The sequence below is a fragment of the Sturnira hondurensis genome, unplaced genomic scaffold (genome assembly GCF_014824575.4).
Source record: "Sturnira hondurensis isolate 20B ecotype Veracruz unplaced genomic scaffold, ASM1482457v3 Scaffold0007797, whole genome shotgun sequence".
Taxonomy (NCBI): Eukaryota; Metazoa; Chordata; class Mammalia; order Chiroptera; family Phyllostomidae; genus Sturnira; species Sturnira hondurensis.
In genome coordinates, this window is record NW_028080428.1 from 3,351,172 (window position 1) to 3,374,922 (window position 23,751).

Genomic DNA, 23,751 nt, shown 5'->3' on the forward strand with positions numbered 1-23,751 from the left:
CCTGAGGGGAGCCAGATCTTTAACGTCTACTCAGTTGAATTCTGGTTTTCCACACTTGCTAAGTGTCGAAGCTCATGCCCTATGATGACTCCGTGCCCCACTCCCGCTCCCATGCTGCCAGAGAAAGGACCTTCTGGGGTGGCTTCCCCTCATCCCAGCAGCCAGCCCTGAAAAGCTGTGTGGGAATGTGGGCCAGGTTGCGGGACCCTACATAAGCCACTTCTCCCCTCTGAGTCCCTCCAGGGGTGGGTCTGCACAGGCTGCCCTGCGTGCAGTTGCAGAAAGGACCCCAAACTGCTACCTCTGTCCCTACCAGTGCCATGAGCCTCTCAGTACCCTCCCCAGCCCAGGAGGCTCTTCGGGACAGCCAGGGGGTCCCTAGGGAGACGGGTGAGTTTGGGGGCGTGAGGTGGAGGAACCGCAGCAGCAGACCACCTGTGCTGGGCACCGGCCCACGGCGGTACTCACAGCCCTGTGAGGTGGGAAGCAGCCCCATTCCAGGCAGGGGGAAAGTGAGGTTCAAACCGGAAAGCGGGGGTTCTCAGGTCCCATGCTGGTACTAGGGGTGGAACCCACCAGTGTGACGCACTCAGGCTTGAGTAGAGGGTGCCCATCTCTGGGTGTTTCTTGGGGTGAATGAATGGCTGTGATCCAGATCTCCTGGGGGTGAGCTTCTGTGGGTGCACTTGGGTGTGAGGGCGAGTGTCCGGGGAGACCATGGGCACCCCGCTGACCTGGGTGTTGGTGGGCAGGGCAGTGCCTGTAGGTGGCCGCTCCTGGTGCTCAGGCCCACTGGCACTCCCCCAGCCAGGCCAACCATTCCCTCTCTGCCCCCCCGCGCCGCCCACCCCCGTTGGCCAGAGGGTGTCGCAGAGAACTGACACTGCCCTTGTTCGGGCATCTTACTCAGTGGGCACTACTGGGTCAGGGTCTGGGAGAAGTGAGGCGAGGACCCACAGGGACACCTGCCAAGAGGGTCGGCCTTGGGCAGAGTGCCCGTGGCTGGGACAGATGGTGGCGAGCTGGGTGTGCTGGGGTGCTCAGGGCACCAGCCAGGGACAGAGCTCTGGAGAGTGTGCCCCAGGGCTCTCCTGGCCACCCCTTGCCCCAAGGACAAGCCCTAGTGCCAGTCTGTGTGGTCTCCGCTCTCCCTTCCCCTCACCCCCGTCCTCTTTCCAACTCTTCCATCGTGGGACATTGGCTCTCTGTCCCATTCCCCATGTCTGTCTGCTCTTTATCACAGCCCTACGTCTGTGACCCTCTCTGGTGATCGTGGGCCACGGGTACCTGGCTCTCTGTTGGACAGTCTGTGTCCCTGAGGATCTCATCTGTCCCCTGTCTCTCCTTGGCCCTCCTGGCCCGCCCTGCCTCCATGGGGACCCCAGATTTCCTGACGTGGGTGGAGGGTATGGGCGGGAGGGGAGGGGCGGGGCGGGTCCTCTGGCAGCCCGTGTAGCCCCACGCCCGCGCCGCCCCTGCGGGGCACTGGGCATGCCCCAGACGCTTCTATATAAAGCAGTGCTGTCTCAGCCCGGCATTGTGTCGCCACCGTGCTGTCGCCAAGCCCCTGCCCGGTCCCTGCCACCCACCGAGCCCCGCCGAGCTTCTGTCTCCCTCCAGGTACCCCGGAAAGCCAGGGAGGGGAGCTACCTGGGCCGGGGCCGCGGGCACAGGGACCTTTGAGCGCCCGAGCCCCCCAGCGGGACCTGAGTCACTACTCGCCCCCACAGACCCATGCGGGGTCCCTCCCCCGAAACCCTCCTGTCGTTGGATGGGCTGAGTGCCTGGACCCCCAGCGCTGCAGGGCTGGGGCAAGCTCGGGGACCGGGGTAGAGGGGCGGGACCACACGGACTGCAGGGCTCACGAGTCAGGGCGGCAGAAATCTGCCACTGTACCCTCGGCCTCCCAGGGTGGGGGTGGGGCCGGGGCAGCCTCGGGCACTTCCTTGCTCGGACGGCAGAGACTCACCCCGGCGTCCAGCTCCCCACCCCAAGTCTGAGGGGCCGGGCAGTGCGGTGGGAATCAGGCTGCTCTGACCCCCTCTTTTGTCTCTCTCCCTCCGCCTCTGCCATCGGGCTCTCAGCCTCTCTCCACCTGTAAGATGGTGAGTTTCCTCTGGTCTCTCCCCCAAAGTGTCCAAGTCCCCACCAGAGACGGGGGCAGGCCCAGAGGGCCGCCTCCGGTGCGCGGAAGCCTAGCCTAACCTAGAGTGCCCTCCCCGCTGGCTGCTCCCATTCTGTGTCCTGTGGGGCAGGAGAGGCAGCGTGTCTCCAGCGCGCTGTCTCATCCCATCCGCTGGGAGGTGGGCACTGTTGGTCTCCTTTGGCATTCACTTATTCCTCAATATTTATTGAGCACGTACTGTGTATCTGGCACCATTCTAGGTTTGGGGACGTGGCAATGAAGCCAGTCTGGGTTCTTAGGGCGCTGTCTTTGTAGGGGAGGGCCCCAAGGCACCGAGTTTGGCCCTGGTAAGCTGGGGTTCAAGCCCAGGTCTGGGCCATCTACCCTCCCTGCTGTGTGCAGCATACTGCCCCTGCGGCACTGCGGTGATGCTTTTGGTCCAAGTTTCATCAGCACCCAAGGGTGGGACACGGAGCACCCAGCACCCAGGGCCCACAGAAACCTCATGACCTGTCTAACATGGCCCAGCTGGTCCCCTGCAGCCCCCCAGGGCGTTGCCCAGATGCAGAGAGGGCCAAGAACGTAAAAGTGCATCCGAAGAAAGCATTTCCATGACTCAGAACATCTGAAAAAAGGGTCTCAGCTTGTCCCCTGCCAATGCCTGGCACAGAGCTGCGCACACAGTAGGTCTCCGAGGCCAACCTGTCGATGACAAGGAACAGATTCACCAACACGTTCAGGTCTCGGCAGAACTCCCTGGTGGTAGATGCTCACCGAGGCCAGACAGAGGTGAGCAGCGGTCTGAGAGCGACTGCCTGCTCATCCTGTTCATTCATCCTTCTCTCAATGAACAGTTACTGAGCGGCTGCCCTGTGCCAGGCACCGTTGTGGGTGCCAGGGCTGCCTTGAAGAACAAAACAGACAGACACCTCTGCCCCTGTGAACCAAACTAGGGCAGGCCCTGGCACAGGAGGTGGGGGGCAGCAGTGGTCCACCCAGCAGCACCCCCTCCGGGGACACTGCACGCACAGCCCTCGAAGCACTGCTACCTCCACATTCCTGGTCTTCTTCCCCAATCCAACTCCACCCTCTCCTGGTTCTCGGGACAGGGTCTGCCCCAAACAAAGCCCCAGGTTAGGACAGTGGGTATTGACTTTCTTGGGCAACTTAACATGCCCCTTCACCACCCTGCCCAACACCTACCACTTCTGCCCCACCCTCTTCCCCCCAGCTCTCCTTGGATCCGATGGGTCCCAAGTGGGACTGCCCCCTGGGCTCCAAGGTCCTGGAGGACAAGGAGGGCCCATGGGGAGGAGGCTCCAGCCTGCCGCCTCCAGACTACTTCCCCGGCTCCTGGCGCCTCGACGTGGGCCTGGACTGCAAGGGCTCCCCCGAAGGGCCAGAGGCCCGGGCCTGGACCACTTACTACTACAGCCTCCTGCAGAGCTGTCTGCAGCAAGCTGGCCTTCCGGAGACCCAGGACCGCAGCCAGGTGCCCCGAACAGGTGCCCAAGGGCTCCACGGAGCGGGGACCCCTGGGCTGAGGGAGGTGCCCACAGCTCTTCCCCCAGACTCTGGCTAGGTCTGAAGCCAGGTGAGCCAGTCACCTGTGGGCGGGCAGGCATTGCCTGTGGCACTGATCCAGTCGGAGATCGAGGCCCCCCTCTGCCCCCAGGAGGTCCAGCCCTGGAATTGGCAGCCCTGTTCTGCAGAGCCAGAGCTTCTGGAGAAGTGTCTTAGGAGCTGCTGTAGAGGCAGCCAGCAGTTGGGACCCAAGACTCCTCCCTTGCTTTACTTATTTTACATACCAGGTGGCCACCAAAGGTCTAGAATATGTGAGGAATCACAGCCTTGGCTCCCTTGTACAGACCAGGACACTGAGGTGCAGAGGCCCCTCCTCCCACTGCACAGGGGTCAGGGGTCCCACAGAAAGTCGGTGACAGCCAGGCTAGAACCCCAGTCTCCGGTCACCGGGCCTCCAGTGCCTTCTAAGCCAGCTGCAGAGAGAAGGGAGCTGGCCTCACAGGGCAGGGCAGGGCAGCGCCTTCCTCTTCCCTCCCCGGCTTCCTCTCTGTTCCCTTCACTCTTCTCACCCATGCCCAGAAGGACCACGGGGGTCGGGACAGGCGGACAGAAAGACATCAAGGGGAGCGCCTGGTGAGCTTGGCTGTGTTCTCTCCCCGCAGGTTGCCCTGGGGCAGAGGTGACCTTGTGCGTCCTGGGCTCCCCCAGCACCTTTCTGTCTGTGCTGCTGGAGGGTGGTGTCCAGAGTCCGGGTGAGTGTGTGCCCAGGTTCCCTGCCCCCTCCTACGGAGACGGCAGCCCTGCCCTGGCCCAGCCACATCCCAAAATAACCGCCGACCCTGGCAACTGCCTGCGTTCCAGGGGACCAGCTGCTGTGCTCTAAGCAGGGTTGGGTTCTGGGAGCAGCTGCCCCCCACTACCCTGGGGCCCAGGCTGAAGGTGGAGGGCATGGGGACGTGAAGCCTTTCCTGGCCAGCAACCCTCCCTGCTCTTCCCACAGGAAACATGCTTCTTTGCCTGTCCCCTGCTTGGCTGACCAAGGTGCCAGCACCGGGGCAGCCAGGAGAGGCGGCCCTGCTGGTCTCCAAGGCAGTGAGCTTCCACCCAGGGGGCCTGACATTCCTGGATGACTTTGTACCCCAGCGCCGAGCCACCTACTTCCTGGCAGGCCTGGGACCCAGGCCAGGCCTGGGTCAGGAAGCCGCCGAGCTTGCTCGTGACCTCACCTGCCCTACAGGAGCGTCTGCAGAGCTGGCCAGGCTGCTGGAGGACCGGCTGCTGACAAGACAATTACTGGCCCAGCAGGGTGGCGTGGCTGTGCCAGCTACCCTGGCTTTCACCTACAAGCCACCCACGCTGCTTCAGGGAGGGAATGCCAGCCCGGGACTACGGCTGGTGGAGTTGAGCGGCAAAGAGGGCCAAGAGACACTGGTGAAGGAGGAAGTCGGGGCCTTTCTGTGCTCTGCGGTCCTGGGTGATACCCTGCAGGTAACAGGCTCCTGCCCCCGAGGTCTGTGCGCATGCCAGCAGGATGTGACCCATGCATGGTCACCGAGTCCTGCTGGGAAGTTAACCCAAATTTGGTGCCCATCTCTCAGCTCCTGTGGTTTGACATCTCATCCTGCAGTTACATGGCTGGTGAGGAAGCCCCTTTCCCTTCCTGTGGCTGCAGGTGGCCATCAAGCTCAGCAGCTGGCGCTGGCGAGGGCAGCAGGCACTGCGTCTGCACCCACGAGCAGAGGTGGGAGCAGTAGTGGACACAGTGCTGGCATTGTTGGAGAAACTGGAGGAGGAGGAGAGTGTCTTAGTGGAGGCTGTGTGCCCACCTGCCCGGCTGCCCTTCCCAGGTGAGGGCCCCCTGAGTCAGTGCAGGTGGGAGCTTGGCTTGGCCTCCTGGCTGCTCTGTGCTGGGCTCAGGCCTCCCTGGCCTTCCCCCAGGCAACGCTCCCGCTGGCCCTGAGCTGGCTGTTCGGATCTGCGCTGTGGTGTGCCGGACGCAGGGTGACAGGCCCCTGTTGAGCAAGGTGAGTGCAGACAACATCTTTGAAGGAGGGATCCTGGTTGCCTCTGGGGGTACTCCGGGGTCTGACACTTTTTCCCTCCCCCTCCCCCAACACCTCTCCCCACATTGAGGACCACATATCAGGGCTGAATACTCTTCCCAGGGAGCTTTTTCCTGCAGGAGAGGCTGACCCAGGGTCCCTGATAAACTTTCAGTGCCTAGAAGGGAGGGGTCTGCAAGCTAGGGAGCTCAGGAAGGCTTGGGCACCCTTCTGGGTGTACAGCTCTGGGCCGAGCTGAGACAGGGAGACTCAGTCCTGTCTGCAGGGTGTCCCTGGGCAGGAGCACACCAGGGTAGCACAGGCCAGCGGGGCTGCAGGAGCTAGGAGCCAGCGTGCTTGGGGCCCTCGGGGAGCAGAGACTCCAGCTGGGCCTGGAAACCTAGGAGGAATACCCCAGGGGTCTGGGCACCAGATGGGCAGTGGCAGCGGAGGTGGTGTGCAGTGTAAGTCACGTTGGAGAACAGGGCTTCGTGAATGTCCAGAGGGGTCTGGCCTGGATCTTGGCACAGGGGGAGGTGTGCATGCACGGGTGGGGGGTAATTCTGGCAGGAAGACTCCTGGGCCGTCCGTCCTCTGAGCCACACCCTGCCCAGGTGGTGTGCGCCACGGGTCGTGGGGACCGGCCTCTGCGGCACCAGAACTCCTTGCCGAGGACGTTGGAGGTGGTGCTGGCCCAGTGCGGCCTGGGCGAGGAGGCCCAGGTGGCGGTCTTTCGGCAGCGCGTCAAGGCGGCGGCTGAGGCTGCTCTGGCTGCGGTGCTGACCCTGGAGGCCGGTCTGAGCGCCCAGCAGCGCGGCGGGCGTCTGGCCGGCACGGACTTCCTCGGTGAGTGCGGGAGGTCGGGGTCGGAGGCTGGGGTGGGACGGGAGCGGGGCAAGGGTGGGTGGAGCAAGGCCAGAGGTGGTCCGCACTGAACCCACGCCCCTGCCCGGCCCAGGCGTGGACTTCGCGCTGACAGTGGCGGGTGGCGCGCTGATTCCCGTGGCCCTGGAGCTGAACAGCGGCCTGTGCCTGGAGGCGTGCGGCGCGCTCGAAGGGCTCTGGGCGGCCCCGCGCTCGAGGTCGGCCACCGAGGAGGCGGCGGCTGCCGCGCCGCTCGTGGAGACCATGCTGCGCCGTTCGGCGCGCTGCCTGATGGAGGGAAAGCATCTGCTGGTGGTCGGCGCCGGCGGCATCAGCAAGAAGTTCGTGTGGGAGGCGGCGCGCGACTACGGGCTCAAGGTGGGCGGGGCGCGGGGCGGAGCCAGGCTAGGAAGCGGGTCTGAATGGTGGAGGCGGGGCCTAGGACAGGGGTGGGCGGGTTTGGGGCTGAGACCTGCGCCACTAGGGGCCGGATCTGAGCCGGGAAGTCTTCTCCGGGGCCCGCCCCCTGGCCCGGGTTAGAAGTCAAAACTCAGCCACTAGCCCAACACAGAGTTTTAAGTGGTCAGTTTTAAGTGGAGCTCAGGATAGACAGGCTGGAGGAGCAGGGACGGCGTTCAGGGTTAGTGCCAGAACCCGGCCTTGAATGCCAGGCTAAGGAGCCTGGCTGGCCCTGTCCTGCAGAAACGTCAGGCACTTCTTTGAGGTTGAATTCCTGAGGGCAGGAGGAGTATGCTGGGGAGCAGCTTACTGATCCAGAATCACACTCATAACAGTGGTCCTGTTACAGAATCTGGGGCCATGCAGGCCCACTAGACATTCTTATCCCCATTGAACAGATAAGAAAATAGAGGCTGAAGGTCCAGGCCTTTTCTGGCCCCAACCTACCACAGTGGCCTCCTCTCCCCTCTCCCACAGTACTACACCCCCCTGGCAACGCTCCCCTCCAGCCACTCCTATGCTTCTTCATCCCCTGCCTTACACTGCATTCATCTGGATTGTCTTCACACTGCCAAGGGATACAGTGCTGCCCTCCCCGCCCTCTTCAGGGGCTGCCTCTGCCCTCGGTACCAGCTGTTTTGTGTTTGTTCCCCCAGTGGGCAGTGAGTTTTGGAGGTGTGGCCCCCCCGGATTCTTCTGCGGGCACCTCCCACTGTCAGGACACATTGGATAAATGATGACCAAGAGCACAATGCCCAAAGACACCAGACCACCTGTCCCAAGCCCCCAAACTGGTGGTTTCCCTACAAGCCCTGGCCGTCTTTGGGAATGGGCCCACTTGTTCTCACCCTTCCCCTCTGCCTTCTTCCTCCTGCAGCCAGCTTTCCTCTGGCTGCCTCTCATTCAGCTCCCAGCTTAAGCACTGCCTCCTCTGGAATGCCTTAACCTCTCCCCTCCAGGCTGGGTTAAGTGTACCACCTCTGCATCTTCCATTTACTCAGTAATCAACAAAATTTTTTGAGTTCCTAATGTTGGCGACCCCATCCGCCCTGAGGGCCAAGACCACCTTTTAGGCCCCAATCTGTCTCCCCAGCACCTGGCACAGGCTCATCTGAATGCGTTGCCCTCCTGTGGTTTCTGCAGCTGCACCTGGTGGAGTCAGACCCCAACCACTTTGCATCCCAGCTGGTGCAGACCTTCATCCACTTCGATGTGACGGAGCACCAGAGGGATGAGGAGAACGCGCAGCTGCTGGCGGAGCTGGTGCGGGCACGCGGGCTGCAGCTAGATGGCTGCTTCTCCTACTGGGACGACTGCCTGGTGCTCACAGCCTTGCTCTGCCAGGAGCTGGGTCTGCCCTGCAGCCCTCCAGCCGCCATGCGCTTGGCAAAGCAGAAGAGCCGCACCCAACTGCATCTGTTGCACTGCCAAGGCCCGCCCTGGCCTGCACCCTCCATCCATGCTGTGCCTTGCTGCCCCCTGGAGAGTGAGGCCGATGTGGAGAGGGCTGTCCACCAGGTGCCCCTGCCAGCCGTCATGAAGCTGGAGTTTGGAGCAGGCGCGGTGGGTGTGCGGCTGGTAGAGGATGCACCACAGTGCCACCAGCACTTTTCCAAGATTGCCCATGACCTGCAGGGTGAGGCAGATCACCCTGGCATTGGGCTGGGCTGGGGCAACTCCATGCTGCTGATGGAGTTCATTGACGGCACGGAGCATGATGTGGACCTGGTGTTGTTCAGTGGGAGACTGCTGGCTGCTTTTGTCTCTGACAACGGCCCCACACGGCTGCCTGGCTTTACTGAGACAGCAGCCTGCATGCCCACTGGGCTGGCTCCAGAGCAGGAGGCGCAGCTGGTGCAGGCGGCCTTCCGCTGTTGCCTGGGCTGTGGGCTGCTGGATGGTGTCTTCAATGTGGAGCTCAAGCTGACCAGGACTGGGCCTCGGCTCATTGAGATCAACCCCCGCATGGGTGGCTTCTACCTTCGAGACTGGATCCTGGAGCTCTACGGTGTGGACCTGCTGCTGGCTGCTGCTATGGTGGCCTGTGGCCTGAGGCCTGCCTTGCCCACCCACCCACGGGCCAGTGGCCACCTGGTGGGTGTCACTGGTCTGGTGTCCCAGCACCTGCAGGTGCTGAGTTCCACTGCCAGCCAAGAGGCTCTGCGGGCTCTTCATGACCAGGGCCTGCTGCGTTTCAATCAGTTTGCATCTTTGGAGGAGGTCCGGGAGCCTGGCGAGTATGAGGAGCCCTACTGCAGCGTGGCCTGTGCCGGGCCCAGCCTGGCCGAGGCCCGCCTGCGTCTATTGGGCCTCTGCCAGGGCCTGGGCATCGATGGACCCCACTATCCCGTTGCTCATTTCCTGTCCCACTTCAAATAGCATTGGGGCCAGAGCGCAGGAGCAAAGTGCTGGAGGTAGCCCTGGGGTGTCTTCTGCTTCCTGATACTCTTCCTGCCTCTCTTCCCATAGCCCTTCCCCAATGCTGGCCTCAGGCCTCGGGTCCCTTCAGAGCAGCAGGGTCATTTTGACACCAGGCCTCCTGGGCTTAAGGGCCACACAAAAAGTAACTGGGGCATCCTGGGGCCCTCTTGCCCTCCCCAAAGTTCCAGTCCAGCCCTCAGCTGCCCCAGGACTCTGGCCAGGGAGAGGTGACAACAGTTGCACGTAGGCACCCAAACCCACACCCTGCCCCACCTGCAGGGAGGTGGGGGTGGGCCTAAACCTAGCCCATCCTCCCCACATCTCCAAGTGTCTCTATTCCTCCCACCCGTAGCAGAGAACCTGGCAGGCCTCTGGCCTTGGACAAATCCCAAGAAAACCTGAAACTAAACCCCCATCCTCTGATTCTCACCACCTCCTTTAACAAATTCCAGGAGCGTTCTAGAGTTTGCTGACAACTTCTGGCAGTGTCACACCTGCCTCGTGTGACCTGAGCAGCAGAGGCAGGTGGCCTGTGGTCAGCAGATACCATCGCCCCTCCAGGCAGACACAATTGTCTCATTTTCCAGATGAGGAAACATGCTCAAAATGGAAAAACCACGGCCTCAAGGTCCTGTCGAAGTGGATGGAGTGATGAGGGGAAAGATGTAGGGCCCAGGTTCCTGCTTTTACTAAGTCTTACGTGCCCACTTTGTTTCTAGGCCTTGCTCACCTCCTTGCCCTCATTCATATGTGGCCCTGACACATGGGAACAGCCCCCTCTCATGCACCAGGCACCCTCTGCACCAAGTTTAGATGCTTTGGCCTCTGGTGCACACGCAGCTGGCACTGGCAGAGGAGAATCTACGCTCCCTTCCTAATCCAGGGGAGTCTGCCTGAAGAACTCCTGCTCCACACGCACCCTTCTCCAAATAAAGGCTTAAGGACTACTGGAATGTCCAGAATCTGGGACAGGTTCTTGTGACTTGGACAACACCTCTCAGGCTCAGCTAGGTGGGGTTGGGGAAGGGAGGAGGGAGAGGTGGCTAGAACACACCTACAGCATCTGGAGCTAAGGATAACTGCTGCACTGGCCAGGCCTTCGGGTTGACCGGTGGGAGCCTGCTGGGGGCACCCCCGCCAGCCCCCAAACCTGAGGGCCTCCTGAGGGTGGAATTACAACCAGAGGGCCACATAACAGATAACCTTCCTCCAACCTGGAGACCCCTGAGATCTGTCTGCTTGAGTTTATATCTACTCATCCAAGGCCTCATCTGGCCCAAATTCAGCACCTCAGAGCCCCATCCAACAAGAATCCATGGCCAAGTCTTCACTAATTTTTTAACAAAGTTTTCTGTTTTTTTTTATTTTTTTTATTTTTAGAGAGAGGGAAGAGAGGGAGAAAGAAATATCAATGTGTGGTTGCCTCTTGTGCGCCCCCATCTGGGGACCTGGTCTGCAACAAAGGCATGTGCCCTGACTGGGAAACAAACTCGGCAACCCTTTGGTTCGCAGGCCAGCACTCAATCCACTGATCCACAATAGCCAGAGCTTCTTTTAACAGTTTAATTAAGCACCTATTCTGTACCAGGTAAACCAAGATTACTAAATGTGCTTAAATTGGCCACGGGTCAAATTTCAACATAAGCCCATATTTACAGGTAGATTAATAAGACCCAAACCCTTCCTGGCAGGAACCTAACAACAAAGCCCGGAGGTAAGCTGGGCACGGAGCAGTCACACAGTAAATGCTCTGACCTGCAGGTGCCTCGGAGGCACGATAGGGAGAGGCTGATGCAATCGACTGTGCCCCTTTCAAACTCTAACTCTCTTCAAGAGCCAAGATGGTAGTTTCCCAGGCTGCCGCTGTCCGGTGCCGCTCTCCGGGAGCTGTGCTCTGAGAACTTGAGTTTCAAAGACAGACCCCATGGGTTTTGGTACCCGGGCACCCTGAAACTACAATTCCCGAGAAGCCTTGCGACGGACGCCATATTTTCTCCTCGCAAGTCTAAGCAGCCGACTCTAGGGAGGGCGATGCCTCTTGCGTAATAGGAGCGCGCCGCCGCTGTCGCAGAGTGATAACGTTAGCCCCTGCCGGGGCTGTCAGTCACAGCGCGGCCAGGCACCCGCGAAGGTGCCTGTGGGGCCGGCGCCCCCATGGCGGCCGTGTTTGACCTGGATCTGGAGACGGAGGAAGACAGCGAGGGCGAGGGCGAGCCAGAGTTCCCTGCGGTGAGTGGTCCGCCCTAGCGGGGCTCGATCCCGGAGCTGATCTCATCACCCTGGCGATGGGATCGCCTCGGCTTCCCCCACCCAGAGTAGGTCTGCTCTTGCAGACCCCCTTCTCCCTCAGATCCCGGCCCCTAGTAAGCTCCTACCCCACCCTCATCCCGACCCGCCGTCCAGGACCCTAGCCTTTCCCCTGATTCTCCCTTTTCTGCCCTCGTCCTTTCTTCTCCAGTCCTGGCGGCGTCGCCTGCCAGCTCCCATTCCGGACACTCTCTTCTCCTGAGCCAAGTAGCCCAGCTTGTGGGGGAGGGATCCTGGTACCTCCCTTGCCTCTTACCCCTCGGTTTCTCACAGGACGTGTGTCCCCTTGCCGAGTTGAGGGCGGCTGGCCTGGAGTGAGTGAGGGTCGTGATGGGGGAGGAGCAATGGGCTGGGGAAGGGAACTGGGGAGTATGGAGCCTTGCCCCCATTGACTTCCTGTGTCCACAGGCCTGTGGGACACTATGAGGAGGTGGAGCTGACTGAGACCAGTGTGAACCCTGGCCCTGAGCGCATTGGGCCCCACTGCTTTGAGCTGCTGCGCGTGCTGGGCAAGGGGGGCTATGGCAAGGTAGGGGCCCTACCTCCTCCCTCACTGGCCTCCCAACAAAGACGTCTCCAAACAGACTTGTCAACAGGAGAGCCCAGACAGAACTCAGAGACAGAAACATTAAGGAGGGAAGGGCAAGTCCTCTCAGAGTCAGACCGGAGATCTTTCCTGCCCCACCCTCGGGTGGATGTCAGCCTCTTGGTCCCCAGTATCAGGGTGAGGGCCCTTCAAAGACAGGGTGTGGAGAGGGAAGTTGATCCGGTCTCCCCTGCCTTGCAGGTGTTCCAGGTGCGAAAGGTTCAGGGCACCAACTTGGGCAAAATATATGCCATGAAAGTCCTGAGGAAGGTGAGTCATTCGTTCAGCCAGCGAATCTTCACTGAGTGGCCGCCATTCCCGATGCGCTGCACTAGGTTTTGGGAAGACAGCAGTAAGCATGATGGAGGAGACAGTCCCTGTCGTGGGCATTTGCCAGTTTGCTGTCTATGGTGATTACAGTCATGTGATGCTTAACGAGGGCTTACATTCTGAGCAGTGCGTTGGGCGATTTCGGCATGTGCTGAACATGGCAGAGGCACCTACCCCAACCCAGGTGGTCTAGTGAGGCTGCAGGGCGGCACCTACCGCTCCTGGGATATGAGCCTGGGCAGCACATTGCCATACAAAACAGCACAAGATAGAATCAAGCACCAGAGAAAGTGATACGATCCAGATACGCTGTAAACTCGAGATGCACGAGGTTGCTGCTGCCGGAGGAACACGGCACTGTTTTACAGTGACCTTTTTGGGGGGGTAGGGGCGGTGGATTTCTTTTTATTTATTTATTTTTAAAATATATTTTATTGATTATACTATTACAGTTGTATAGTAACTCAACTGTAACCCACTCTTCCCCCTTTGCCCCCTCCCACCCCGTAACCCCTTCCCTCCAGCAGTCAACCCCACCTTAGTTCATGTCCATGGGTCATGCATATAAGTTCTTTGGCTTCTCCATTTTCTACACTGTTCTTAACATCCCCTGTCTTTTTCAGATCTGCCAATTTGTACTTCTTTTTTTTGTTTGTTTTAATTTTATTTATTTATTTATCTTTAGAAGGGAAGGAGAGAGGGAGAGAAACAGCAATGTATGGTTGCCTTTTGTGCATCCCCTGCTGGTAGTTAGCCTGCAAGGAACCAGCCTGCAACCCAGGCATGTGCCCTGACTGGGAATCGAACCGCGATCATCTGGTTCGCAGGCCTGAGCTCAATCCACTGAGCTACGCCAGCCAGGGCTCCAATTTGTACTTCTTAATCCCTGCACCACCTTTTCCCCCATTCTCCCCCTCTCCTCTCCCAACTGATAACCCCCAAAATGATCTCCACATCTATGATTCTATTCCTATTCTGCTTGTTTGCTTAGTTTGTTTTTTAGATTCCGGTCTTGGTAGTTGTGAATTTATCACCATTTTAATGTTCTTAGTTTTGATCTTTTTCTTATGATTCCCTTCAACATTTCATATAATAATGGCTTGGTGATGATGAACTCCTTTACCTTTACCTTGTCTGGGAAGCACTCTATCTGCCCTTCCGTTCTAAATGATAGCTTTGCTGGATAGAGTCATCTTGGATGTAGGTCCTGGCCTTTCATGACTTGGAATACTTCTTTCCAGCTCTTTCTTGCTACAAGGTTTCTTTTGAGAAATCAGCTGACAGTCTTACAGGAACTCCTTTGTAGGTAACTGTCTCCTTTTCTCTTGCTGCTTTTAAGATTCTCTCCTTCTCTTTAGTCTTGGCTAATGTAATTATGATGTGCCTTGGTGTGTTACTCCTGGGGTCCAACTTCTTTGGGACTCTCTAAGCTTCCTGGATTTCCTGGAAGTCTATTTTTTTTTGCCAGACTGGGGAAGTTCTCCTTCATTATTTGTTCAAATAAGTTTTCAATTTCTTGCTCTTCCTCTTCTCCTTCTGGTACCCCTATGTCTCAGATGTTGGAACATTTCAAGATGTCCTGAAGGTTGCTAAGCCTCTCCTCATTTTTTAAAATTCTTGTTTCTTCGTTCTGTTCTGGTTGAATGTTTTTTCTTCCTTCTGGTCCACACTGTTGATCTGAGTCCCAGTTTCCTTCCCATCACTATTGGTTCCCTGTACATTTTCCTTTATTTTACTTAGCATAGCCTTCATTTTTTCATCTAATTTGCGACTATATTCAACCAAGTCTGTGAGCATCCTGATTACCAGTGTTTTGAACTGTGCACCTGATAGGTTGACTGTCTCTTTGTGGCTTAGTTGTATTTTTTCTGGAGCTTTGATTTGTTCTTTCATTTGGGCCATTTTTTGCCTTGGCATTCCTGGCACATAGTGAGGAATGCCTTAGATGTCCACCAGGGCGGGGCAATCACGTCACTACGTCGTCTCACTGTACATGGGGGAGGATCCAAGAGGAAACAATGTGCTTGCTCCGTTCTCTGCCTGATTACAGTCACTTCCAGTCACTTCCAGTCACTTCCCCCAATACCCACAATCAAATGGGGCCCTTCTGGTGCTAATTACTGGGTGGGTGGATTTGTGTAAGTTCTAGGACCCTGTGGGTCTCTCCAACAAACTCTCCTGTGAGGCTGGGAGTTTCTCCTGCTGCCGCCACAACCCCCACAGGTGTTTTCAGTCAGAGGTTTGAGGCTTTATTTCCCTGCTGGGACCCTGGGTTGTGTGATCTGTCTCGCTCCCCAGTTGTTCCTCCCAGTTTATCTGCACTCGAATGTGGGTCCATCCAGTCTGCCAGCCACAGCCACCTCGCCCAGTCCGCCAGCCACCGCCTTGCCTTGAGTCCTCTCCACCCGGCTGCCTGTCTCTGCCCCACCTACTGGTCTGGGTGAATGTTTCTTTTTTAACTCTTTGGTCATTGGACTTCCATACAGTTCAGTTTTCTGTCAGTTCTGTTTGTTTTTTGTTTTTGAATTTGTTGTTGTCCTTCTTTTGGTTGTGGGAGGAAGTACAGTATGTCTACCTATTCCTCCATCTTCGATTTTCATAACTTTGAACACTTGTTGGCAGTCTGTTCTAGCCTGCAAAATTTCTTTTGAGAAATCAGCTGACAGTCTTATGGAGAAGCCTTTGCAGGTAACTGTCTGCTTTTCTCTCGCTGCTTTTAAGATTCTCTCTTGCCCTGGCTGGTGTGTCTCAGTGGATTAACTGCTGGCCTGTAAACCAAAGGGTTGCCTGTTCAATTCCCAGTCAGGGCACGTGACTAGGTTGTGGGCCCAGTCCCTGGTAAGGAAAGTGCAAGAGGCAACCACACATTAATATTTCTCTCTCTTTCTCCCTCCCTTCCTCTTTCTTAAAAAAAAAAGGTAAAGATTGACTTAAGAAAAATATTCTCTCTTTATCTTTAATCTTTGACATTTTATTTTTTAAAAGATTTTATTTATTTTAGAGAGAGGGGAAGGGAGGGAGAAAGAGAGGGAGAGAAACATCAATGTGTGGTTGCCTCTTGTGCACCCCAGGCATGTGCCCTGAATGGGGATTAAACTGGCGACCCTTTGGTTCGCAGGCTGGTGCTCAATCCACTGAGCCATACCAGGCAGGACGACCTTTGGCATTTTAATTATGATGTGTCTTAGTGTGGTCTTCTATTTTGGGACTCTCTGTGCTTCTTGGATTTGCATGTCTATTTCCTTCATCAAATTAGGGAAGTTTTCTTTATTTTTTCAGATAAGTTTTCCGTTTCTTGCTCTCCCTCTTCTCCTCCTGGCGCCCCTGTGACTTGGATGCTGGTGCGTTTGAAGACGTCGCAGAGACTCCTTAGCCTGTCCTCGTTTTTTTGGTGTTGTTTTTTTTTCAAATTTGTTTTTCTTCTTGCTGTTCTGGTTGAATGTTTTTTCTTCCTTTTGTTCTAAATCATTGATTTGATTCTGAGCGTCATCCCCTCCACTGTTGGGTCCCTGTAGATTTTTCTTCATTTCCCTTAATGTAAACTTCGTTTCTGCCTGGGTCTTTTTTATGCCGTTCATAAACCCCAGTGAGTTCCTGGAGCGTCCTGGTACCCAGTGTTTTGAACTTGCATCGGATAGGTTGCTTATCTCTGTTTCGTTTAGTTATTTTTTAGGAGTTTTGTTCTGTTCTTTCATTTGGGCCATGTTTCTCTGTCTCCTCATTTTGGCAGCCTCCCTGTGTTCGTTTCTGTGCATTAGGCAGGGCTGCTCTGACTCCTCGTCTTAGGAGTGTGGCCTAGTGTAGAAAGGGCACCTGTAGGTTGTATGGGGCGGAGCCTTAGGTAATTGCCTGGGCAGGGCAACCTGGCACTCACCTGATGCCAGTCACTTCACTTCCTCCTCGTGTGCCACTGGTGCCCTTCCAGCTGCTGCCCTGGTGCTGCATCCCAGAGTGGGTGGGTCTGCGTGAGTCTTAAGTCTGTTGTGGGCCCTGTAAGGGGCGTCTCCTGTGAGTCTGCGGTTTCTTCCGCCGCCCCAACCCCCACTGGTTTTCTGCCCAGAAGGTGTGGGGCTTATCTTCCTGGTGCTGGAACCCTGGGCTGGGGGGTCTGGTCTGGAGCTGGGATCCCTGCTCCCGAGGTGTCCCTCTTGATTTTTATCCACCACTCGTGGATGTGGGACCCCCCGTTCTGCCTCTCCCTGCCAGTCCTCGTCTCCACACCTCTCCACCTCTCTGCCTCCGCGCCTTGAGACAGGGTCACTATGTCTCAAGCCCTCCTACCCGTCTGGACGACTGTGGCTTCTTTAAATCCTTGGTTGTTGGACTTCCATGCAGCTCTGTTTTCTCATGGTTCTGGGTGGTAATTGTTTTGTCATCTCGTAATTTTTCATGTAGTTGCGCGAGGAGGCAAGGTGTATTTATGTGTGCATCCACCTTGACTGGAAGTCTCTCTCACCGGGTTACAGCAAGCTTCTGCATAAGTGGAAAGAGCACCCTCGAAAGTAGAGAAGAAAGTGTGTGCAGTACATGCACACGCCAGGAACGCAGTCATTGACTGCTGTGAGCGGGTACCATCTACTCTCCGGAATTGTGTGTGCTCTCCTTTTACACGGCCGGCAGCATGGCAGGTCTGTCGATGCCAGCACCACCACAAACGGAGGAGTGCGTTGCGCTAGGACTTTGCCTGGTTGCTAGGAGATAGGAATTTTTACCTCCGTTATGATCTGTGGGACCGCTGCCATAGGCGCGGTCCGTTGTTGAGCAAAATGTCATTATGCAGCATACGACTGTATATTGTTTTTGCAGTAATTATCAATCACGGGAAATTGGGCCTCCCAGGGGACATTCGGCAGTGCCTGTGTACCCTTTGGAGTTGTGACCAGAGAGGGGTGCCAGTGGCATCCAGCAGGCGGAGGCCAGGGACGCTGCTCCTCTGGTGCACAAGGCCGCCCCCCACACCAAGGAATCGTCCTTCCAGGGGCCGAGGCTGAGAAACACGGAGCCGGCGGGGAAGCCTGGGCCCGGGAAGGGTCGCTGACAGCGGCATGGAGAACTACAGTAGAGGGACAGTGGCGGAGAGAGGACGCTGGGAGGGACTGAGGGGCCACAGGCGCCCACCTTCTAACCATCTCCTGCCTCTGCAGGCCAAAATTGTGCGCAACGCCAAGGACACGGCACACACACGGGCCGAGCGGAACATTCTGGAGTCTGTGAAGCACCCCTTCATTGTGGAGCTGGCCTACGCCTTCCAGACCGGTGGCAAGCTCTACCTCATCCTTGAGTGCCTCAGTGGTATGGGCGTGGCCCAGCTGGGGGCATGGGCAGGGCCAAGGGGCCGGGGCACGCAGCCCTGGGGACTGGGGGCGGGGGGAGCCTGACGGGGGTGGTGTGTAGAGTGGCTCGAGGGCCCCCACACCCATCCATCCGTCTGTCTGTCCATCCCGTCATTCATTCATTCATTCAGCAAACATCTGTCCAGCATCTAGTGTGTCCTCACCTGTGCCTGGGGTGGATGGGAATGAGGGTGGGTTTGGTAGAAGTCTAAGGGTTGTTTTGTCCATTTCCATTGTCCCTTCATGTCCTGTTCCTCTCCTGTGTGTCCTGCATGCAGTCAAGTCCCAGAGCCAGCTGGGTCACTCACTACCATCTCTCTGGGGGAGGGGGAGGCACAGTTGTGTCTTAAGTCCGGCTCGCCCTCTCCTAGCGTCTCCTCCAGCAGTCCTGGGGCCTTGTCTCAGAGCCCGGCATTATTCCAGACACTCCTCAGAACTCATGGCTCCCTGTAACTGCCTGGACGGGGCTTGGCTGCCTTGGCCCGGCCCTTCCCTGGGGCCTCCTGTTCGCCACAGAGTGGTCCAGGCCCGCTTTTCCCATGAGACCACCTGTCCCAGCCACTACCACGAACTTCCTGCCCCCTCGCTTTGGGGTTAATTTTGCCCTCCTTTGTCTCCTCTGGGAGGTGTTTTGGGTTAAGCTCTCCAGGCTGTGGCCCCAGTCTGGCATGTCTGTCTCCTCTCAGACTGAGCACCCTGAGGGCCGCGGCTGGGCCTCTTCGTCTCTGTCCCCAGCTTCACCCAACACAGGGCCCGGCACTGAGTAGGCGTCGGTAGATGTTTGCTGAACTGACCCCTGGCAGCTCTGTGAGGCAGGTAGGGCGGGAATGCGAGCCCCACTCTCCCCAAGAAGAAACCCAGACTCGGAGAGCGAAGGAGCTCGGGCCCGGCCCACAGCTGCTGACGTGTGTGTGTCGCAGGTGGTGAGCTCTTCACGCACTTGGAGCGGGAGGGCATCTTCCTGGAAGACACGGCCTGGTGGGTGTTACTTCCTGCCTCTCTCTGGGGGTGTGCCGGGCACCCACCATGGCCTTCACCCTGCCCTCCTGTCTCCGCAGCTTCTACCTGGGAGAGATCACACTGGCCCTGGGCCACCTGCACGCCCAGGGCATCATCTACCGGGACCTCAAACCTGAGAACATCATGCTCAGCAGCCAAGGTGCAGCCCATCCCCCGCAGCGAGTGGCTGTATGAGCCGGTTGGAGCCTGCGGGGTGGGCCGCAGAGCCCCATGGGACAGCCGGGGTCCCTGACCGCCCCTCCCACATTCTCCCTCAGGCCACATCAAACTGACAGACTTTGGGCTCTGCAAGGAGTCGATTCATGAGGGCGCCGTCACCCACACCTTCTGTGGCACCATTGAGTACATGTAAGGGGCAGCCAGCTGGGTCCAGGGGTCGGGGGAGCAGCCAGGAAGGGCCTTGCCCAGCTGACGGTCCCCCCTGGCCCTCAGGGCCCCTGAGATTCTGGTGCGCAGCGGCCACAACCGGGCAGTGGACTGGTGGAGCCTGGGGGCCCTGATGTATGACATGCTCACTGGATCGGCAAGTCCAGCACCTGGGAGGGCGGGAGCGGACGGGGTGGGGGACAGGCCCTCTCCCGGGCAGGGGCAGGGCCCGGCGGGCGGCCCACGGGCTCCTCTCACCCTCCGCCTCCTCCAGCCACCCTTCACTGCAGAGAACCGGAAGAAAACCATGGACAAGATCATCAGAGGGAAGCTGGCGCTGCCCCCGTACCTCACCCCGGACGCCCGGGACCTGGTCAAAAAGGTGGGTGCCTCCTGCCCTTGGGCGAGCCCCATCTCTTCTCCCAGGCCCTGCGTGGGTTCCCCTGCCTGCGTGGCGCGCCTCTGGGATGGAGGAACGCTGGCCTTGGGCACCCAGACCTTGAGCCTGGGCTGAGCGCTGACACAGCAGCTGCTGACCTTCTGCAAGTCCTTAGTCTACGTGCTAGTCCACAAGCTCTTCGTGATGAGCTAGCTGCTCCTCCATGGAAAAGGGGTCAGGGCACAGAGCGGGGGTGGCCGCATGCAGAGTCGGTCCCCACTGAAGCACCCTGGGGTGACGCCAGCAACACGTGCCTTTGCAAAGGCTTCGTGGAGAAGTGGTCACTGGACTAAACCTTGGGAGTCCGGGGGTGTCAGCAGGTGGAGACCACACCCAGAGGCCTTCTGTCCCTGTTCTCTGTCCCCTCTACCTTCTTCCCCCAACCCCAGCCAGCCCCTGGGAACGTGGGGACACATGGGCAGACCTCTGTCCCTGACCCTCACCCCCTGCTCTTGTCCTGCAGTTTCTGAAGCGCAATCCCAGCCAGCGGATGGGGGGTGGCCCAGGGGATGCTGCTGACGTGCAGGTGGGTCTAGGACCCCCACCAGGGGTGGGTGGGGCCGGAGAGTGAAGAGAGTTACTAAGGAAGCCAAAGTGGGTGAACCCTGGGCATGTCTGGGGGCTCTCTATCCACAGAGGCACCCGTTTTTCCGGCACGTTAATTGGGACGATCTCCTGGCCCGCCGTGTGGACCCCCCTTTCAGGCCCTGCCTGGTGAGTGCAGGTCCTGCTGGCCCAGGGGCGGGCGGCAAACCCCCGTCTTGGACTCCCCTTGACCTCTCCCTACGTGGGTCTGCCCACAGCAGTCAGAGGAGGATGTGAGCCAGTTTGACGCCCGCTTCACACGGCAGACGCCCGTGGACAGCCCAGACGACACGACCCTCAGCGAGAGCGCCAACCAGGCCTTCCTGGTGCGGTCTGGGGGGGCGCGAGGGCTGGGGGCGTGGCTAAGGAGCCGGGGATGCTGAGCACCTCCTGACCCCCAGGGCTTCTGACCCCCAGGGCTTCACCTACGTGGCTCCCTCTGTCCTGGACAGCATCAGGGAGGGCTTCTCCTTCCAGCCCAAGCTGCGCTCCCCCAGGCGCCTCAACAGCAGCCCCCGGACCCCTGTCAGGTACCTCAGGGCACCCTCAGCTGGGGCAGGAGGCCAGTTCCAGCGCCGTCTCTGCCGCCAACCCGGAGGCCGCCTGGCTGAGTCCCGCAGCCGGCATTAGCCTGTTTCCCATCTACCATGGGGACCCCTTGTGGCAGGGGCTGCCTGGGTGGGCACCCAGGCCAGTGGGCAGGTCACCCTCCTGCCCTGGAGCCAGTAGGCACTGACGTGCCTTCATTTCCCCTGCAGCCCCCTGAAGTTCTCACCCTTTGAGGGGTTTCGGCCCAGCCCCGGACCACTGGAGCCCACGGAGCCCCCTCTACCTCCTCTGGTGCCGCCGCCGCCGCCGCCCTCGAGCACTGTCCCCCTCCCCATCCGACCCCCCTCAGGGACCAAGAAGTCCAAGAGGGGCCGTGGGCGCCCTGGGCGTTAGGAGGATGGGTCAGGGTGAGGCTGCTGTCGGGGCCCCTCCCTGTGGGCCGCGAGGTGTCAGACCCCGGGGTGCGTCTTGGGGCACAGGAGGGAGTGCGTGTCTCCGTGTTGGGAGTGTCCGTGTCCTGGAATCATGAGCGCAAAGGGCTGGCTGCTGGTGGGGGCCTCCTGTGGCCAAGCTGCGCCCTTGCGGAATTAAAGTGTCTGATCATGGTGGCCGCCTGCCTCTTCCTTTGGCCGTCGGGGGCAGGTGTGGGCAGGGCTGTGTTCCTGCTTAGGGACAGGAGGGTCACTACAGGACCAGAGGACCGCAGGGCTGGAAGGGTTTTATTTCAGGTGGGTGGCCTTCCTGGACAGGGTGGGGGTGCACAGCCTTGGGGATAAAACTAGGGGGCGGAGTGACAGTCTGAGGCTCTCCACATGGGGGTGTGGGTGACAAGGGGGCCCAGGGCAGGCAGTGTCCAGTCATAGCAGCTGGGGAAGCAGAGGCACAGTGACAAGGCTGTGACCCCAGGGCTGGCCCCTACAGGGCAGTGACATGGAGGCCCTGGCCCCCAGTGGCCCTGGTGCTGTCGTCCCAGGCTGCGCTGCCTGCAAAGGCGTGCAGGTCGCTCAGGAGGGCCTCGGCGCTGCCTGCGGAGCCCTGCGGGCCCTGGGAGCCGAGGCCTGGGCCCCCTTCCACGTCACCGCTCAGCGCTTCCTGCGTGGGCTCCGGGCCACACTGTGGGCCCGGCTGCTCTCCACACCTCTGCTCCTCTTCCCGGGGTTCAGCCTCCTTCTGGCCCCCGTCGAAGCTGTCGTCCTCCACATCCTGCTCATCCTCCTGCCTCTCTGGGTCTTCACTTGTTGACTGGAGCTCAGCCCGGGCCTGGAGCCAGCGGCCTGGCGGGCTGGCCCAGAGCAAGCGGCGGGTGCGGCCCCACAGCGCCGCGCCCAGGCGGGCCGGGTGGTAGTAGCCTCCAGAGTCACGGCTGAGGCGGCGCCAGGCCAGGGCCAGGCCGGTGGCCAGCAGCAGCAGAAGCAGCAGCAGCAGGACCACAGTGACAGTGCTGGAGCCCTGGCTGTCCTGGGCACTGCTGCCCAGGACCCCGGGCAGGGCCAGCAGCATCCAGAGCCATAGGGCACAGGGCGGGTCCTATGGGGAGACAGGCAGGGGCTCAGCATCCTGGCTGGGGCCAGGCGTGGACAGGTTGGGTAACGGCGTCCTTAGTTGCCTTATGGCCAAAGTAGGGACAGTCACGCAGAGAAACCCTTACGTGGGCAACAAGGTCCCGGCCCTGTGGTACCTGCCCAGCCCCCTCCCTCCCACTGCACCCTAAAAGCCTGCTCCTGTTGGGGAGCGGTTGGAGGACTCTGCCTGAATGTTCCATCTTCCTCCCCTTCCTCCCAGCCACATGACTTCTCTGCTTACCTTAGCTCAGGGTACCTCATACCTCAGTGAGGCCTAACCTCAGCTGGGCCACTACCCGCCTCCCTGCAGCCCCCTGCCCCTCCCCCGGTCCTAACCCAGTAGGTAGGTAAAGCTGCCTGTTTATTAGGGTTATTGTCTTCACACTCGCACCAGCATCAGCTGCAAGAAGACAGGGAACTTTCTGGCTCAAGCACCTAAACAATTCCTGACACAGGGTAGGTGCTTGGTAACTATTGGCTGACTGTCCAAACTGCCCACAGGAACAGCAGCAGGATGGACCCGTGGGCCAGTGTGGAGGTAGCCCTTCCCGAGGCCTGGGGTGCCAGAACCAGTCCCAAGGCAGCCGCGCGCCGTCCACTTGGCCAGGCCTGAGGAAGGGGGTGGGAGACTCCTCTCTCCCTCCCAGGCCCCACTGCCGCCCCAGCTGCAGCGTTTCCGTTCAGTCCCGCTCCCTGCCCCTGGGGGCCTTGGTGGCTGGGGCGGGCTGCGCAGCTGCCAGAGGAAGCCTGCGGTCGGAACGAGGCAGGTGGGGTGTGTGGGGGAGGAGGGGTGCAGGGCACAAGCAAGACTCCCGCCCCAGGCAGGCTCCGGGGATGCTCCCCGGCGGAGCGGGGAGGGTCTACCCCTGGGTCTGGAAGGTGGTCTGGGCCTGGAGTGGGGCGCTGGGGCTGCAACCTGAGCTCCAAGGTGTGAGATGACAGAAAAGCCCAGTTCTGCCCCACGCCGGTCCTGGCTCCCTGCTCTCGCCTCTACCCGGACTGGTTGCTGTTGGTCCCAAGAGCTGGGAATCGGTCCTTAGCTCCCAGGCCTGGGCACCCCAGCCCTGACCTCCTGTCACCGCCCCCCCCCCAAGGATGCAGCACGCTCCAACACTCACCATGGGTCCGTGGGCCTCTCAGCGCCGGCGTGGGGAGAAGTGAACTCCCGTGCTGTGCTCCACTGTAGCTGGGGTTGCTTGACGCTTCCGCTTCCTGCCCACCACACCCCTCCCACCCCTC

General features: G+C 59.3%; 3 protein-coding genes across 7 annotated transcripts; 2 read left to right on the forward strand and 1 right to left on the reverse strand.

Moving 5' to 3' along the window:
- Nucleotides 1-1,515: 1,515 nt before the first annotated feature.
- CARNS1 (carnosine synthase 1) lies at nt 1,516-10,388 on the forward strand. 4 transcript variants are annotated; one of them, XM_037053375.1, is made up of 10 exons: nt 1,516-1,620; nt 2,085-2,105; nt 3,357-3,630; nt 4,312-4,401; nt 4,650-5,137; nt 5,322-5,496; nt 5,588-5,673; nt 6,306-6,537; nt 6,650-6,933; nt 8,158-10,388. In XM_037053375.1, the coding sequence occupies exons 2-10, from the start codon at nt 2,103-2,105 to the stop codon at nt 9,391-9,393; spliced, it is 2,868 nt and encodes a 955-aa protein (XP_036909270.1). In that variant the 5' UTR covers nt 1,516-1,620; nt 2,085-2,102; the 3' UTR covers nt 9,394-10,388. The 4 variants fall into 4 exon arrangements, with proteins under 4 accessions (XP_036909270.1, XP_036909273.1, XP_036909271.1 ...); XM_037053376.1 differs by lacking the exons at nt 1,516-1,620; nt 2,085-2,105 and adding an exon at nt 3,135-3,252 and having other exon boundaries at nt 3,352-3,630; XM_037053379.1 differs by lacking the exons at nt 1,516-1,620; nt 2,085-2,105 and adding an exon at nt 3,937-4,007 and having other exon boundaries at nt 3,550-3,630.
- A 520-nt stretch (nt 10,389-10,908) lies between these two features.
- Nucleotides 10,909-21,556, forward strand: RPS6KB2 (ribosomal protein S6 kinase B2). The gene is made up of 15 exons (XM_037053382.1): nt 10,909-11,664; nt 12,016-12,056; nt 12,151-12,271; nt 12,530-12,598; nt 17,803-17,950; nt 18,912-18,969; nt 19,050-19,150; nt 19,269-19,359; nt 19,444-19,534; nt 19,652-19,759; nt 20,280-20,342; nt 20,453-20,530; nt 20,620-20,727; nt 20,819-20,931; nt 21,160-21,556. The coding sequence occupies exons 1-15, from the start codon at nt 11,590-11,592 to the stop codon at nt 21,341-21,343; spliced, it is 1,449 nt and encodes a 482-aa protein (XP_036909277.1). The 5' UTR covers nt 10,909-11,589; the 3' UTR covers nt 21,344-21,556.
- Nucleotides 21,557-21,649: 93 nt separating this feature from the next.
- Nucleotides 21,650-23,728, reverse strand: PTPRCAP (protein tyrosine phosphatase receptor type C associated protein). Of its 2 annotated transcripts, none has more exons than XM_037053383.1 (2): nt 22,895-23,065; nt 21,650-22,477 (listed from the first exon to the last, which is right to left on the reverse strand). In XM_037053383.1, exons 1-2 carry the CDS (start codon nt 22,907-22,909, stop codon nt 21,866-21,868), a joined length of 627 nt encoding a protein of 208 aa, XP_036909278.1. In that variant the 5' UTR covers nt 22,910-23,065; the 3' UTR covers nt 21,650-21,865. The 2 variants fall into 2 exon arrangements, with proteins under 2 accessions (XP_036909278.1, XP_036909279.1); XM_037053384.1 differs by lacking the exon at nt 22,895-23,065 and adding an exon at nt 23,631-23,728 and having other exon boundaries at nt 21,651-22,477.
- Between the last annotated feature and the right edge of the window lie 23 nt (nt 23,729-23,751).

Coding starts and splice junctions, on each gene's coding strand:
- CARNS1 (XM_037053375.1), top strand. Junction 4,402..4,649: donor GGGTGGTGTCCAGAGTCCGG/GTGAGTGTGTGC, acceptor CTCTTCCCACAG/GAAACATGCTTCTTTGCCTG. Junction 5,138..5,321: donor TCCTGGGTGATACCCTGCAG/GTAACAGGCTCC, acceptor CTGTGGCTGCAG/GTGGCCATCAAGCTCAGCAG.
- RPS6KB2 (XM_037053382.1), top strand. CDS start 11,590: ATGGCGGCCGTGTTTGACCTGGATCTGGAGACGGAGGAAGACAGCGAG. Junction 18,970..19,049: donor TTCCTGGAAGACACGGCCTG/GTGGGTGTTACT, acceptor CTGTCTCCGCAG/CTTCTACCTGGGAGAGATCA. Junction 19,535..19,651: donor ATGACATGCTCACTGGATCG/GCAAGTCCAGCA, acceptor CGCCTCCTCCAG/CCACCCTTCACTGCAGAGAA.